Consider the following 15373-nt stretch of genomic DNA (forward strand, 5'->3'; position numbering starts at 1 on the left):
ACAAAAGGACAAGTTTTTATGCATTAATTATAAGGACATTTTTATCATCAGCCTCTCATTTCCACTTTTCTCAATACAGCACAATAATACATGGTATGTGAGAATTTTTATGCTCTGCCCTTTCCTACTCCCCAAACCTGATGAAATTACAAGTTTCTGTTGTTGTCATCCATGTTAGACAGATCTGTTCCACCTCAGTTGCAGGAAATAATCTTAGCAAACACTTACCCTGTGTGTTCAGCAGCAATCAGGCCATTTATGATGATGTAGAAGTTTATTAGAACATGAGAGAGGAATTACTTACAAGTAATTCCAGAGTACTGGCTACCAGGAGCCAAGTGCCTCATAGGCAGAAATTCATTGAATAGCATGCATTTATTATATGTTGGCTGCCAGAAATTTAAGCAAGGAGCTCAAACTTGCTCTTAGACCCTCCCCAGCATGCGGGCCACCCACCAGTTGCAAGGCATGATGACACGACAGATAACCCGCCCTCCTTGGTAGCAGTACGGATATGGGTAGTAACCTAGTAAAGGTTCACAGACGCGGCGGCAGTAGCGGTTGCCTCGACGGCAGTAAATACAACAATAACCTCTCTCATCCAGCATGGGATCAAATTCTATTCCATTTTCAGTCTGAAAGAAGAAGAAGCCAGTGTTGGAGGGAAAGGGTTACTAGGAAGAGGCCCACCAAGCAGGGGAGGACTATAAAACTATATGAGTTGGGGACTGACGAGAAATAAAGTTCCTTAGCCTGATCATGGAGAGATACCTCAATAGACATCAAGAATGATTTTGAATGAGCCTCCTGGGATTCCAAGTTTTTTAAATATTTTTTTTTTTGTTAAAACAATGACCATTCTCCTTTCAATTATTTTGATCTGAGGGGTAGTGTGTTTTGTGAGGGTTTTTTGTTTTTCCTCTAACAAGAATAACAGGAACATAACTCACATAGTCATTTATTGGAAGTTCTTCTTCACTTGCTTGTCTGGTGTGACGCATCTTCTCCACCTTCACCTGAGGGACCACCCACTGCTCATTTTGTTCAATCCCTTTTTTTCCATTGGTAGGAAAGTGAAGGTCTTCACCATCTTCCTCAAAGTCCTGTAACTCTGAAACTAAGGTAATAAATACAAAGTTGGGATAGATACCGAAATAAATATAAAACTGCTTTCAAACATTTCTGAAAGAAGTGCTTGAGGAATAGCATTTGAAGGTAGAGATTTTCCTTGTGTCCTCTCTCTGCCATCATTTAGCATGCGTGACTACTTTTCCAAGATCCTCCAGCTGATATTTTAAGATTTTCCGAAAGAAATCGGACTATTTCCATGGACACAGACTTCTTTGCTCATTTGGCATCAAACACTTGCTGCTTTGCATACTAAATTAAAAACTGAGGACAGACGACCTTTGTGGCTACCCCACTGATTTTATCCACGGTAGGTATTCAAATATTTTTTGGTTGCCTGATTTAATTAAGTGCCCTCTGACCTCCTCTCCTCTTCTCTTTCCTGTCATAGATTTTTTAACTTTCTATTTAGAAATAATCTTTGATTCACAAAAAGAGTTGCAAAGATAGTAGAGTTCCTGTATATCCTTCACGCAGTTTCCCCTAACGTTAGCATCTTACATAACCATAAGACAATAATCAAACTAAGAAATTAGCATTGGTACAATACTATTAACTAAACTACACACTTTATTTAGATTTCATCATTATTTCCTCTAATGTCCTTTAGAAAAAGAACACTGAAGCAGAACTTCTAGCATCCAACCCAGTATATCACATTGCATCTAGTTGCCTTTTTCTAAGGCCAAGGAGTACCAATAGATGCCTGCACTGGTTAGAATGTCCTCTCTTGGGTACCATAGTAATCTATGTTGTCCAGAACCAGGGAGGCAAGTTCTACATCAGCGGGGCAGAATGAGGCGTCCAGAGATCTTTGTCTTCTCTGTGGGCTGACTGGAAATTTAGAGCTGGACTCTTCTACTCTGGACCTCTAGTCCTCAATCACGTTTATTGTGATTCCTAAAACAGCCACAAAGACATTTGTTTTGCAATGACTGTCCTATCTTCTGGGGAGAATGCCACCATTTGACATAGACAATCCTTCTGGCGTCAATAGAGCATTGTTTTGGTCCTTCTCTCTTCTGGTCTAGGGTTGGGCACACAGTGGTTTGAGCAATAGTCTGGTATCCTAACTGCAATGAATATAGATGTACAAAAAAAGACAGATTAGCTTTTTGCTATCACTGGTCACATTAGGGTGGTGTTACCTTTGCTGGGATATTTAAAAGCCTGTCAGCATTAATTTATCTGATTCATAACTTGGCTGTGAAAAATTCCCTCCTCACTGGCAGTCGGCATATACAGTTTCATCTAAGAAGATATAAGCAGATCATTTGTTTTTCTAGAAATATAGTCTCTGAATGTTGGGAACATTAACCTGTTACTGACTTTGGGAAGAGGAGGAGGAGGAGATGGCGGTGGCCATACCTGCTATTAGAGTGGGATTGATCCAATACATGGTCACATTATGACAAATCTCCAGAATTTTGGAATTTTTAAGGAAGTCTCGGTTTTCAATAGGCTTTTCTGCTGGGACCCAAATCACTGACTGTTCAAAGAAAGTTGTGGTAATTTCTTCATTCTGAGAGAAGAAAGTAGTTCAGGGTGAGGATAGGCAGAGAAATTAATCAAATGAGTGAGACATTATGGACTACTGAAAAAAAACAACCCAGCTATATTTTGAATCTGAATAACAATCTCAATCCCAGGGCTGCCAGTGAACTAGCTATGTGCCTTGCATACAGTAGATGCCCTTGGGAGAGTTAACAACCCATTTGTCTTTCAACAGTGAGGCTGCTCACTGAGACAGGAACCTTGTCTACTACCATTTCACTTAAAGTCAGGAAGGCTCTCCATCATTATCTGGGCCATGAATGTTTTAATTTGGGCTTCTGAATCCTGAGTGATTTACATTTGTTTTTTCTCTTCTACACTTAAATGGATGTTGCGAGTGCCTGTCTTGTTTTAGGTTTGCAGCTAGGGTTGCAAGCCAGATTTGATCTTAAACTGAAAAAAACTGCCATAATCAAAATTGGTGAGATCAATGAAATAACAACCAAACCTAATATTTTGGTTTACAAGATTTGCCTGTTAATGCTAACTAGGTGTAGTACAAAAAATGTCCTTTTAGTTTTAAAGTCAAGTCTCCAGATTGTGCCTTCACTGGCCTTACCACTATTTTACTCCTTTCATCTTCTAGATGCATAGTTTGTCTCACAGAGTGTTCTTTCTTTAGGTAGATTTTCTTATATTATCAAGAGAGCCGCCTTCTTTTTCAGTTTCTAGTATTGGAAGTAGCTGTCTTGTATACCTAGTTCTTCTTACTCATTTGTCTTTTGAGTGTCAGTATGTTTCCCCTTTCTCTTAATAAGGATTTTCCTTTTCAATTTTGTTTCTTTTTATCTTTATGATTTTGGTGTTTTTATTCTCTGAGATCTGGCTTTGTATAATCTTACCCTAGTTATTTAAAACTGAAGTCTTAGCTCCTTTGCCCTTGAGTCTGTAAAGACCTTGGGATGCATTGAAAGGGACTGTATAAAATGTGGTTGATATGCTGACTAGCTTTGTTAGCAAAATCAGGGCTATTTATGTACCTGCTCTGCGTATTTAACATACACGAACCATGGATACAAGAGGTGAGGAAAATACAGACTAAGAGGGTTTTTGTCATTCAGGACCACAGATTTGTCTCATAAAAAAATCCGTAGCCTGAATATAAAAAATAGGTTTATCTTGAAGATAAAGTAATCTCACTATCACGAGATTGAATACTTGTGTTATTTAAAAGATTTGGCAAAAATAACTGAAGAATAAATTAGAGCCAGACATTATGGGCCTTTGCCTTTATTTTTTTTCCCCAGAAAATAAATACTATCATGTCAGTTTGGACTCTCATTACTGGTTGGCCCTACTCAAATGCTTATATTATTTTCTGCAAAATGCAGCATATGATATTGGGTATAGTAGATTTTATCCTATTCACTCTCCTTTCATATTACCCTTGCCTCCTATAGTAATTCTAATATCCTGGAAGTTATTCTAATCCTCAGATGCATCTAACTTCTACATATTTGAAAAAAAAAATCTCCCCAATTTTTCACTGCTGCAGACCTTGGGAGCAGAGCGTCTTCTTTGGGGGGAAATTCTAGTAATAGGGGTCTGTAACTTTTCTGGCCATGAGGAGATCAGTAGCATGCCCATGGGAGCCCATGACAGCTCTGAAACTGAGGTAAGAGAAAGGAAATATGCTCCCCACCCTACCTCACCACCTCCGAAATAAGAAAAGCATAAATGGGTAGATGAGAATTAAGATAGAGAGAGCTGGGTAGGAGAAAAGTGAAAAAGGACAGAGGAGAAAGAGAAGACAAAGAGGTATTTATAGTATATAAAGAAGCAACCATGTCATTGCTATAATATCATTTTAGATTTGCTAGTTAAACTCTAAAACAAACCAAACAAACATTTGTTTGTTCCTGGCTACGATGTGGGTATGCTGTCGCAATATGGTCTTAGCTAAGGTTCCCCTTCTTCCTCAACTGATAACAACATACTGTGATTGCAGATAGAATCTCAAGGAAAAATTAAGAGCCTCAAGGGCTTTATTGATGGCTGTATTTTAGGCAATAATCCTCCATCTCTCCCTAGGCTTTCAGGGGCCATTCAGTGATTGCTCCAGTACCCTAGATTACCCAGGCCTAGCAGTATGTTTTCAGAGAAATTGTATTACACTGTAGTTCTTACTTTGATTTTGCCTTTCCTAGTGAGATTAAATGGATTATTCCATTAGCAGCCCAGCATAAAATGGTAAGGTGAATCCACTAAAATCTTTAAAATAGGTGAATGTCACAGTATGACAAAAGTGGCAGGATCCCCAGTGCCTTGGAACTTTTCTTTTTAGGACTTTACCTTAGGCTGGATTGATTTTGTTCTACTGTTCACCCCACTTACTAGAAATCTTTGGTTTGGGAGCAAAGCTATATAATGTTAATGGCTACCCAGGTATGAAAGTACAGTGTTGTACCTAAAAGCATGAATTTATTTTTTTAAGGCCTGACTTCAAGCTTCCAATTTGCTCCTCTCTAGCTGTATGACCTTGGGCAAGTCACTTTTTGGTTCTGAGTCCCAGTTTCCTCATCTGAAAATGGGGATAGTAATAGTACTTATCTATAGGGTCCAAGTAAGAATCAAACGAGAGTAAAACATTTAGTACAATGTGTGGCACATAGTTAGCACCCAATAAATGGTGGCTTTTACTACCACCATTATTCTTACATACCTCATCTATTTCCTCCTCTGGTTCAGAAAATTCAGGAATCACTTTGATCTGTGTTTTGATGAAGCATTTTTGAAGACCTACAAAGTAGATGCCAGTGTAGCCCTATAAAACAGATTAAAAAACAACAAAAAATACAGCAACCCTGAAATAGCCACAATTTATGAGTTCCATGATCTGTCAGGGCCCTAGGCTGGCAAAATTTGAATTCAAAGGGAAAGCTTTGTCTCATAAATTAAATGGAGGCTACAGGCTATTTTCAACTCAACTATAAATGTTCTAATATTTTTAAATGGGAAGTCTTACGGGGAAAATATCTAACTTACATTTTTAAAGTCATGTACTTCCAATGTTTCATCAGTGCCATTTCCACTTCTGAATATTTCGGTTCTGGTCACAGGATCAATTTCCATGTAAATCGTCTTCTTTTCTCCATTGCTGTAGAAAGTGTGCTCCATGTCGTATGTCTAGGACAACAGAGGAAAACAAGCTCTAAGATACTCAGTGTGTCCCTTCATAAGACACTTTAATTGAGTAATATCTGGGGCAAACTTCTCTTTTCAGAACTTTTGTAGTGAGGTGCCATCTCAGGAGCTTGCCATTGGGAATTCTCTGAGACTTGAGATTAAAGTGAGGTGCTTTTGACATTGGAGCTGATGATATGGGGAGCTCTTCTGAACCAGTATTTTGTATTCAAGCCAAGTTACTGAATGAAGAATCCCAACAGTTTTCTTGGTAGCTTTGATAAATAGCACATGGCGTTTTGCAAACCAGTCTGTAAAGTATAGTTTCCTTATCTTGAACAGAGGGATCACCTAAAACCTTTGCTATTTCTTTATGCTACCACTTGCCTTTCCAAGTGCTCATGGATCACCTCTCATTCCCATGAAGCTCATGAGGGCTAAGAAAGATATTTAAACACATGTAGAATGCCTAGGTATTGCTCTTTATCTCCTCATCTCTCCAAGGCTTTAATATTGGCTCCACAGTCTTTTTAGAATCTGAAGACTAATATTACCATTGGCCAATATCAGGTAGTAGTCTTACCCTGACCTCAATTGCTTAATTTTGCCCTTTAAACTCCAGGATTGCCTTCCCCTAACCTTCTCCTTGATGGGCTAACCAATCCCACTCAGTTTATTTCTGAGTTCTGTTTTCCAAACCTGATTCAATTGGCTTCAAGTCCTCCAGATTCTCCTATATATGGAATTCAACAACTGTGTCAAGTGCCCTGCACTAAGTAATATGGAGTTTCCCAAGAAGAGTGCCTTGGAAAGGCTGCTTGTTAGGTAGGTCATTTTTGAATGGTTGAAATGAAACCCCAGACTGTCCCATCCTCTAAAAGAGACACTTCTTTTTTCTGAGGACCAAGAGGACCAGTATTACAGTGTCCCAGTTTAGAAGTAGGCCCATTACCTATAACTGAGAGCATTTTTATAGCCATAAGCAAATAACAAGCCTAAAGGAATTTGCTACCTGTCACAAACCAGGCCAGACCTGATGGTGCCACGTGGAAGTCTCTCTGATCCCTGTTGTTGGGAAGCCTTCAGCTATCAAGTTTCTTCTTACTCATTTCTCCTTACAAAAAAAAAAAAATTGGTAAACTAAAAGCCTGAAAAGAAGGCATCTACAGAGCCAATGTTGCTTTCTAATGACACAGTTCTCAGTGGCAGCCTGTTAGAGCTTGTGCTGGTTTAAGTTGTTTTTTAATGTCTGCCTGTGTCTGTGACTGAATGTTAGTTTAACCTGGTCAAATTTTCCCCAACTCAAGTAGCAAAACAAGTTGGAAGGGTTTGTAGAAGCAATGTTACTTCAAGTGTGAAAAGTCTATGTAGTTGCTGAATAAGAGAACAAGAGACAATATCCTTTACCTCTTAGTAGCCCTACAGTTCCTTGGACATGGTCAGCACTTAAGTATTTGTTGAATAACCCATAGCAATTTCTCATCTTCTTAAAGAGAGATTTTGCCATGGACAAGGTTTTTTTAAAAGACTGTAGTTTAAAAGGCAAAGGAAAACAGTATTTAGAACATTCCAGCAACTGCAGAGTTAACTCAAGAAGTGTGGCCTGGTTTGTGATAGGTAGCAAATTCCTTTAGGCTTGTTATTTGCTTCTAGTTATAAATATGTCATCAGTTCCAGCTCTGCAGCCAGCTTGGGAAACTTCTACCTAGGGCAACAAATTGAGCTCTCAGTCAGCCTGACCTAAGAAGAGGAGAGCGGCATCTACTTTAGATCCAGTCTTGTCAGATCTCCCAACAGGGGAGAATTCATTAGAAATACTACCCATTGTTGAGACAAATATCAACACCACCAGTCATTGAGGGTGGGGTGGGGTGTTTGTTTCATCAGTAGCACCACTGATGGATTATTGCATGGAAAAATGAGGTTAGAAACCAGGGGTTGTTGGAAGGCTGCCTACCTGGGCAAAAGAGAACATGCAGGCTGTGTTTTCAATCATTGGTAGAAGACTATGGAACCATATTGGTGACATTTAGACTTTCAGTGTACTTCTGTGCAATGAGTTTTCCTGCACTATTGGCAATGCACTCCACTTGGATACCTTGCTAGATGAAAACTGTTAGAAACTGCCAAGCTCAGCTGATCTTGATTAATTTCAACATTCCTTCAAATAGTTTTGTTTTGTTTTGTTGGTGGGGGAGAAGGAGTCCATTCTGATCGTATTCATTAACCGGCTTGTTGGCTTTTTGTTAGCAATGGTAGGTTGCTAAATAGAGTGGGATCCGAATGACTTCATTTATGTGTGAATCCAGGTAGGGAGCTATATATATTCACCCAGATGGAATTCCACTATCAAAGGTGTCTTTTTGGAACAGACTGTCCTTTGTCTAGGAAGACGATGCTGGTGGTTCACTTTGGACTGTTTGGGGATGAGTTTGAGCAAATCCAGACATACTGTCTCGCTCGGGTCCCTGTGGAGAATATTGCCTAGGTAATGGCTATGCAAGCTTCACTGGCCCATATGGACACTGAGCTCATGCCTTTGGCCTCAGAAATACTTTTCTCTCTGCTAAGCTCACTGGCTCAGGGGCTGAGAGGGTCTTTCTGAAGATGAAGGATTAAATAAATGTTTTTTTCTTCTCTGGGTACATACTAAAGTAGACAGGATGGCTGGCCTGAGAGAGGTATAAGTGGGCTCCCAGTAGCTCATCTCACTCAGACTGTCCCCAACACAGCTTTATTCCAGGAAGGACAGAGCAAAGATAGAGTATGATGAGAAGTATACTTCTGCCAAGTTGGCAGATTGGGAAAGTTAATCTTTGGTGTTTCAAGTCTCCTTTCTCTGTACTTTTTATATCCTGTTCATTCACATTGTACCTCCTATCTCTTCCCCCTCTCCCCATCTCTCTCTAACCCTTTGTCTCCTGTCTAGGAATCTCTTGGTGCTTCAAGTATCTTGTGTCAAAGAAAAAATCAATCTGACAAATGATTTCATACTAAGATGTTAGTAATGGGTATTTGTTGAAAAAAAAATTGTCAATTTTTTTCAACAAATACCCATCAAAGGGATGGATTACTAACGGTGGATTTTAAGCACAATGGCACCAGGAATCAGCAATATTTTGGGGGGCAAGGGCATCTTTCCAGCACCACTCAAATGGGTTCATACTCCACACACACATAAGTCTGGTCTTAACTCTAAGGACTAGCACACTGGAATGGGACAAGGAAGCCAGTGGAGTGAAATATGATTCAGAAGTGAAATGAAATAGGTATGTGGTTAAACCCGGGCAGTGAGAGATGTCAGAAGACCACACTGACAAAACATGGAGAGAACACAAACTCATTTCTCTTCCCTGCCCAGGAATTCTTTCCTCAGTCCAGTTAAATCCTCCACTCAGGCAGCAAATGAGCCCTAACAGCCCCCTTTCACAGTTTTTTTTTTTTTTTTTTTTTTGCTTCAATTTGTAACAATTGCTGAGATCAGAAAAGAAAGCTTTTTATAAAGAGTAAAACTGCCTCAGACCTCAGTGTGATGGATCTGTTTGGGGGGCAAGTAGCTTTAGACTGTCCTGAAAGGGATTTGAGGACATTTGGCTTAGGTTTGTGTTTTGAAGCCTGTGATTAATCTAGTTGTGTTTCTTTCCACCTTCATCCTTTACTGTCTGTTTATGAGGTACACTCTCCAGCAGTGAAATAAATGCTCAGAATAGCTGGCTCTGATCAGGTGTTAGGCTGGAAGGAAGGGAAGGGAATGCATTGTACCATATTATTACCAACCTAGCCTGTGGGAATTAAAAGGCCTCTGAGTACTTCTTTACCAACACAGAGCAGACAGATTGTTTCTAATGCAAACTTGGACCTCTGCATCTTCAATCACCAGTTCTCAGCCCTGAAAAACACTGGCATAAGCAGCAGACATTCCTCTTTTTCAACAAGAAAAAACAAAACAAAACACATTTCTTTCATCTATAAACCCAAGCTGGCTGGGAAGTTTTCCCCTACTCACTCCTCCCCCACCTACCTACTATTCTTAAATGCAGCTGAAAAATAGTGGAAAGAATCCCCAGACCAGGTTCTAGTCCTAGCCTCATCTCTGCCACTTACAAGCTGTTGGGCAAGTTTCACTTCTCATCTTTATCTCCCACCTCTTGCCAGATACAATGTCGAATAGTTGACAAAATCAGATCTGCTCAGATCTGGGTTGATGATATGTGTCAGGTTGACCAGTGGACTGCCACTACCTGTTGAACCCTTGAGTTGCTTTCCCCTTACAGCCACAATCTCACTCTCAGCCACTAAAGGACAACTCCTTTTGAAGACCCAGGCTTTCCTTGCTGGTGCTACATAAGTTGCTCAGCAAATGCTGCCTTAGGAGAATGAGACTGAATAAGAATCTGCCCATAGTTGCCAGAGTCCTGCTCTACATAATTGGAGAGGCCCTGAGTACTTCAGAGCAAGAGCTGGCCCAGCAAGAGTTGCTATACAAAGGTGGACTTTGCTCCTGCAATGGTTTTGGAGAAAAATTAAATGTAGGAAAGTCTTCTCTTTTAAAATGCTGATGTGGCACTATTTGGCGAAGCTCAGTCCCAGTGCTAAAGAGATTCCAGCTACCACTTTAACTTTTTCCTTGAGGGTGTGAATGCTTCTCCAGACCCACATTTCACCCACCAAACTGCTGTGTAGGAAAGCCCAAGGAACTCAGTGAGGAAAGTTGTATCTCCTGTGTGCCTAGAAGAGGAGTGAAGAAAGTTGGTCTCTGGCCAATGCTAGCATTAGAGAAACAGGCACAGGATAGCTGAACACAGACTTAGCAAGAAGGTTCTTTTCTGAGCAAAGGATTTTCAGCCTAGGATGGTATTAGGCTTGCAATCCTGAGTGACACTGTTTTAATGGTTATCTGCAGTTGAGTTGGGGGTAGGGGAGAGAAAGATGCTCATCTATCCCTCCCACTTCTCATCTCATGTTGGTAGTATGTAGAAGTGGAGGGGACATCCCCGGGAATCTGTTGATAGCTGTGTGGGCCTTAGAACTTATGGTTTCTAAACAACCCTAAAGTCAAAGTCACCAGGAAATTCCTAGATATGGCAGGAAAAGCAGCATTTTATTTATTTAATTTATTATTGTTCTGCTTCATTCCTCAAAATATTGAAGGCAATAGGCTATAAGGTCTGTGCTACAGCTGAAAACTGTTAGTTTAAGGGCTGGGATTTTTCCAACTCGTTTTCTCCATGTTGGATTAATTAGCTGGGGAGTTTGCTTCTAATTGTTTCAAGTTAAACGTGTAATACAAGGAGCTTTAAGCAAGAATGTTTCTCCAGGGAATCTGCTTCAAAGATCCCTGGGCAGTCACTGCCTGGAAGTGAAGCCTCGTTGTGATGCTCTCTAAAAATTTCTGGGACTGAATATGTTCCTTCTGCTAGGTTGAGAGAGCTGAGTACAGAGCTTGATGGATTGGCTTTTATTCAGCTCAAATGGCTCCTAAATGTGGCTGTGGGTTAGGGTGGATGTAAGCCTGTAAGCGAGAGCAACAGCTCACCCAGAGTTAGTCCTCGTTGGTTAACTTTATTTTGATCCCTTTCTCTCTCTGGTGTGTGTGTGTGTGTGTGTGTGTGTGTGTGTGTGTGTGTGTGTTTAAATATATGCGTGTGTTCATGCCTGTGGTGTATAAGGAGAGGGAGTAAAGCATGGCTTACTCCCCATTTGGGATCAAGAATTTGGATCTTTTGCATATACCAAGGTGGGAGGTAATGGAAGGAGGGAGAGAACCTCCTGGCATGGAAATGTCAACACCAGATGTAGAATGTTAAATAAACACTGTTTATTATAAACAAATGTTTGTTGAAAAATAAAATAAAAAGGAGGTGTGGTGGAGGTTAGAGGAGCAAACACTAAGAGCTTAGAGGGAGCCCCAGGACAGCAAATAAGTCATTGACATCCACAAGCACAACATCATCAACAGTTCTCTCCACCAACGGCCCACCATCTCCATAGGTCCCACAGTCTTGTAAGGGAAAGTCCAGAAGAGGCTGGGTTTTAATCTAAATGTTGTTCCCTGCTAGGTCATATTCTTAAGGAGGGGAGTCTTTAATTTGTGCGAGATGTCTAGCTCCTTTTCCTCTGCAAGTCTTCTTCTAATACTAATCTGACTACGCTTCTCTTCCCAGGATTCATGAGTCAGCTTGGAGGCAGGCTTATTGGCAGTATTAGCCAATAATTAGGCCATATATGTTAGACCATAGATGGCTTCTAGGGTTCTTCATATGGAAATTGAAGGTCCTAGTGATGGACTGAGTGAAGCATACATATCTCCAGCTGGTTCCTTAGATTGTAATGGATCCTGCCTGGTCTTGTGGTGAAGGCCCAGACTTAAATGTCAAAGACAATAAATTGCAACTCCCCATTGGAATGGAGAACAAACAATCTTTACTCAAGGTGGAAAAACTTGCCCCAGGAGACATCTATTGTCTTTTACCAGATTTCTTTGTAATAATTTTGTTCATTTCTGAGAATCCCTTTGTTGAAAAATTACATCGCAAGATGGATTACTTCATGAGAGATTTGGTTCTTGACAACCTTCATCCAGTAGCATACCCCACCTCTTCTGTGCATGCACTGACTAGGTTTTACTTTTTGTTCGAAGAATCACAGGATTGCTTCTCATAATCCGTCAAAAAGGAGAACTGGAGTGAGAAGCAAAGATGGTATAATACAGAAGCAGAGGGGACCATGGGCACTGTCAGTGAGTTTGGCAACTTGCAAGAAAAAGCAAATTCCCCACCTAGTCATTTACAATTGCACTGAGGAAAATAGCATTCTAAGTTTAGGAAAACACATAAACTCTTTCAGAATAGCATTGTTAATACCAGCGTCTACAATAAAACAAGAAAAGACATCTGGCCCCACATTTAGGTATGTGTGTATGGGTGGTCAAAAGGGCTAGCTATCTACCGCATTCAGTTAAGTACATTATGGCCGTGGGGAACAAAAGGGTTTATTGTCCTCTAACTCCCCTATAAATGTCAAAAGGATCCAATTGAATTGTAGGGCAACATATCACCTTGTGAATTAGCTAAGTGGTAGCAGATTTGGATCAGAATGCATTTTGGCATTCCTATACATTTTCTGTTTCCTTCCTGATGTCAATTGCTTTGCTGACCTTGCTAGCCTGAATATAGGTGGCTTCTCTAGGAAGACATGTGAGCAGTAAGTAGTTCCAGAGCAGGGAGCAATGAGAGAGAGAGAGAGAGAGAGAGAGAGAGAGAGAGAGAGAGAGAGAGAGAGAGAGAGAGAGAGAGAGAGAGAGAAAGAGAGAGAGAGAGAGAGAGAGAGAGAGAGAGAGAGAGAGAGAGAGAGAGAGAGAGTCATTGGTTGAAAGGGTTAACTATAGGCATTGGGCAATGCCTGAAATCCTTTCTGAAACAAGGTATAAAAAAAAGACAAACAAAGTAGGCTGCCTTGCTCTTCATTCTCCCTCTTACTTAAAGTAAGGTAGCCTTTGGGACTAAATAAAAGTGGGTATGGCAGCAGAGGTAAAGAATCCAAGGTGGCTCAGCCTTACTTCTCTGTTTTCTTTTGGACACTTGTCCAGTTGATTCTCTATTTTCTCCCTCTCTGCCTCTCCTTCCACATCAATCCATATTCTTTCCTCTCTACTCCTATCTCTCCTTTGGCTCCTAATGGTCCATGCCAACCCATTTTCTTCTTGTCTCTCATCATCGTTCCTGGATTTGTGCCTTTCCCTTCCTAAATCTGTTACCAAATAGAAACGAGCATTGTATGACAACAATTTAATAACAGCAATCTACATGCAGAGAGAAAAATGTGGCAAAGACAGAAAACCATCTTCACACCTGTAGCTTGTACATTTATTAATTCTCTTTGAAACGAAAATTTTTACCATGAAAGAACTATGATTTTCCTTAGGTCACATCTAAACTTGCCCATTGCGTAGGATCCCAGGGATAACAATAACACTAAGGTACACTAATACCAACTACAATTGTCAGCCAAGCTTCACCAAATGACCCAAATATCAGAAGCTTTCTGAGATACCTGTGATTTATGACTTGGTGTCACTTGTTTCTACCTTGTGGCATTACTATCTCAGTGGAACAGCGACAATTATGGCTGGTGAGGAGCGGGAAAGCTCTAGTTTATTTTTTTAAGTTATAAATAAATGTGAACTAAAGTATGAGAATTGCTCCTTCTGAAAAGGAGTTTTCTGTCTGTCCTCACAGCAGATGCATTAAGTCAGAAATGTAACCCCTGAAAATGCTTTGCTGCCATTTCTGGTGTTTTTTTTTTTTTCTTATGTGGTGGTATAATTACTTTTCCATCAGTTTCTGCCCAGATAATTGAAAGATGGAAAGTATTTTCTTCTTACAGTAAAATTTTTGCTTCTAGGAAGAGTATTAACTCCTTAAAGCCAAGCATTATAAAAGAATGGGTAATTCTACATCTTACCATTACTAACCGAAATACATTTTTTTCCTTGCCAAAATAATTAGTCAAATAAAAGAGAGCAAAATCTTGATTCAATTTTTTATACCACCAGGAAATAAACACAAAAAGGACTTAATTGTTTTTATTTTAAGAGTAACATACATATAAATCACCAATTAAATTCAAACTCAAAACAGAAGCACTGGACAATAATGTGCATTTACTTACTTTTTTGGGTGTCTCCAGCCAGAAGTACTTGCCCCCCAAAAACAGGACAATTAGAGTTAAGGCCAGGATACCGAACACCAACCCACAAATCTTGAGTGATTTACATATCTTCTTGGATTTAAAAGCTTCTGCCTAAGCAAAGAACAGAGAAAAATAAAACAATACACAATAATCCTTAAAATAGCAAGCCATAATTCAACGTCATCTTTGATTTCACTTTCTAATGTTCACAATTCAGTACAATAAGTCCGTGAAACCATGATTCTGCTCAAAAAGGGAAAAAATATGAATCAACTTACATTTAGAATGTGACAGTCCTCACAGTTCTCTGGAGGATTCTTGGCCATGGTCTCTCAGCACACTGCACTCTTTCCCGGCTTTGAGAGAACTGAGACCACTGCTGAGGTGGAGTTGCAAGTCGGCTAACAGATGCCAGAGGAGAAGCTGAATTTATATGGCTCAAAAATGTCATACCAGAGCCTGAGGGAGCCCAGGGGGCTCCTGTGCTGCTATTTGTTACATAGATATACCCATATATGTATATAACTTCTGTGCACAGAATTCCATCCAGAATGGCAAAGACAGAAGGTTATAATGAAAACTATTGTCCTGGGGGTTGGTTTGGAAGGGGACCAAGCCTAGAACACATTGAAATAATTTTTCACTGTGAACTTAAAATATCAACAGCATGCTGCACACTCCAGAAATAAGCAAACAAAACAAAAAGGGGAATGGAGTCATGATTTCAATTCCATTTGATTTTACAAATATTTATTGCAGGGATATTAAATGTCAGGCACTGTGAATGGCTTTGGAGAATCAGAAATGAATAAGGTGTTGCCTCCTCCACTATGTTAAAGCTCTGTGAGGACTGAGATCAATATGTACTCAACTAATT

At 40.0% G+C, this 15373-nt stretch overlaps 1 protein-coding gene across 1 annotated transcript; it reads right to left on the reverse strand.

The window, feature by feature from the left end:
- Positions 1-259: 259 nt before the first annotated feature.
- TNMD (tenomodulin) lies at positions 260-15008 on the reverse strand. Its single transcript, XM_033112210.1, has 7 exons — positions 14775-15008; positions 14476-14607; positions 5668-5808; positions 5345-5446; positions 2497-2650; positions 951-1117; positions 260-635 (listed from the first exon to the last, which is right to left on the reverse strand). Exons 1-7 carry the CDS (start codon positions 14820-14822, stop codon positions 426-428), a joined length of 954 nt encoding a protein of 317 aa, XP_032968101.1. The 5' UTR covers positions 14823-15008; the 3' UTR covers positions 260-425.
- Positions 15009-15373: the final 365 nt, after the last annotated feature.

This window comes from Rhinolophus ferrumequinum, chromosome X (assembly GCF_004115265.2).
Source record: "Rhinolophus ferrumequinum isolate MPI-CBG mRhiFer1 chromosome X, mRhiFer1_v1.p, whole genome shotgun sequence".
NCBI lineage: Eukaryota > Metazoa > Chordata > Mammalia > Chiroptera > Rhinolophidae > Rhinolophus > Rhinolophus ferrumequinum.

Coding starts and splice junctions, on each gene's coding strand:
- TNMD (XM_033112210.1), bottom strand. CDS start 14,822: ATGGCCAAGAATCCTCCAGAGAACTGTGAGGACTGTCACATTCTAAAT. Junction 14,608..14,774: donor AGGACTGTCACATTCTAAAT/GTAAGTTGATTC, acceptor TTCTTTGCTTAG/GCAGAAGCTTTTAAATCCAA. Junction 2,651..5,344: donor CAGAGGAGGAAATAGATGAG/GTATGTAAGAAT, acceptor TTCTTCTCTCAG/AATGAAGAAATTACCACAAC.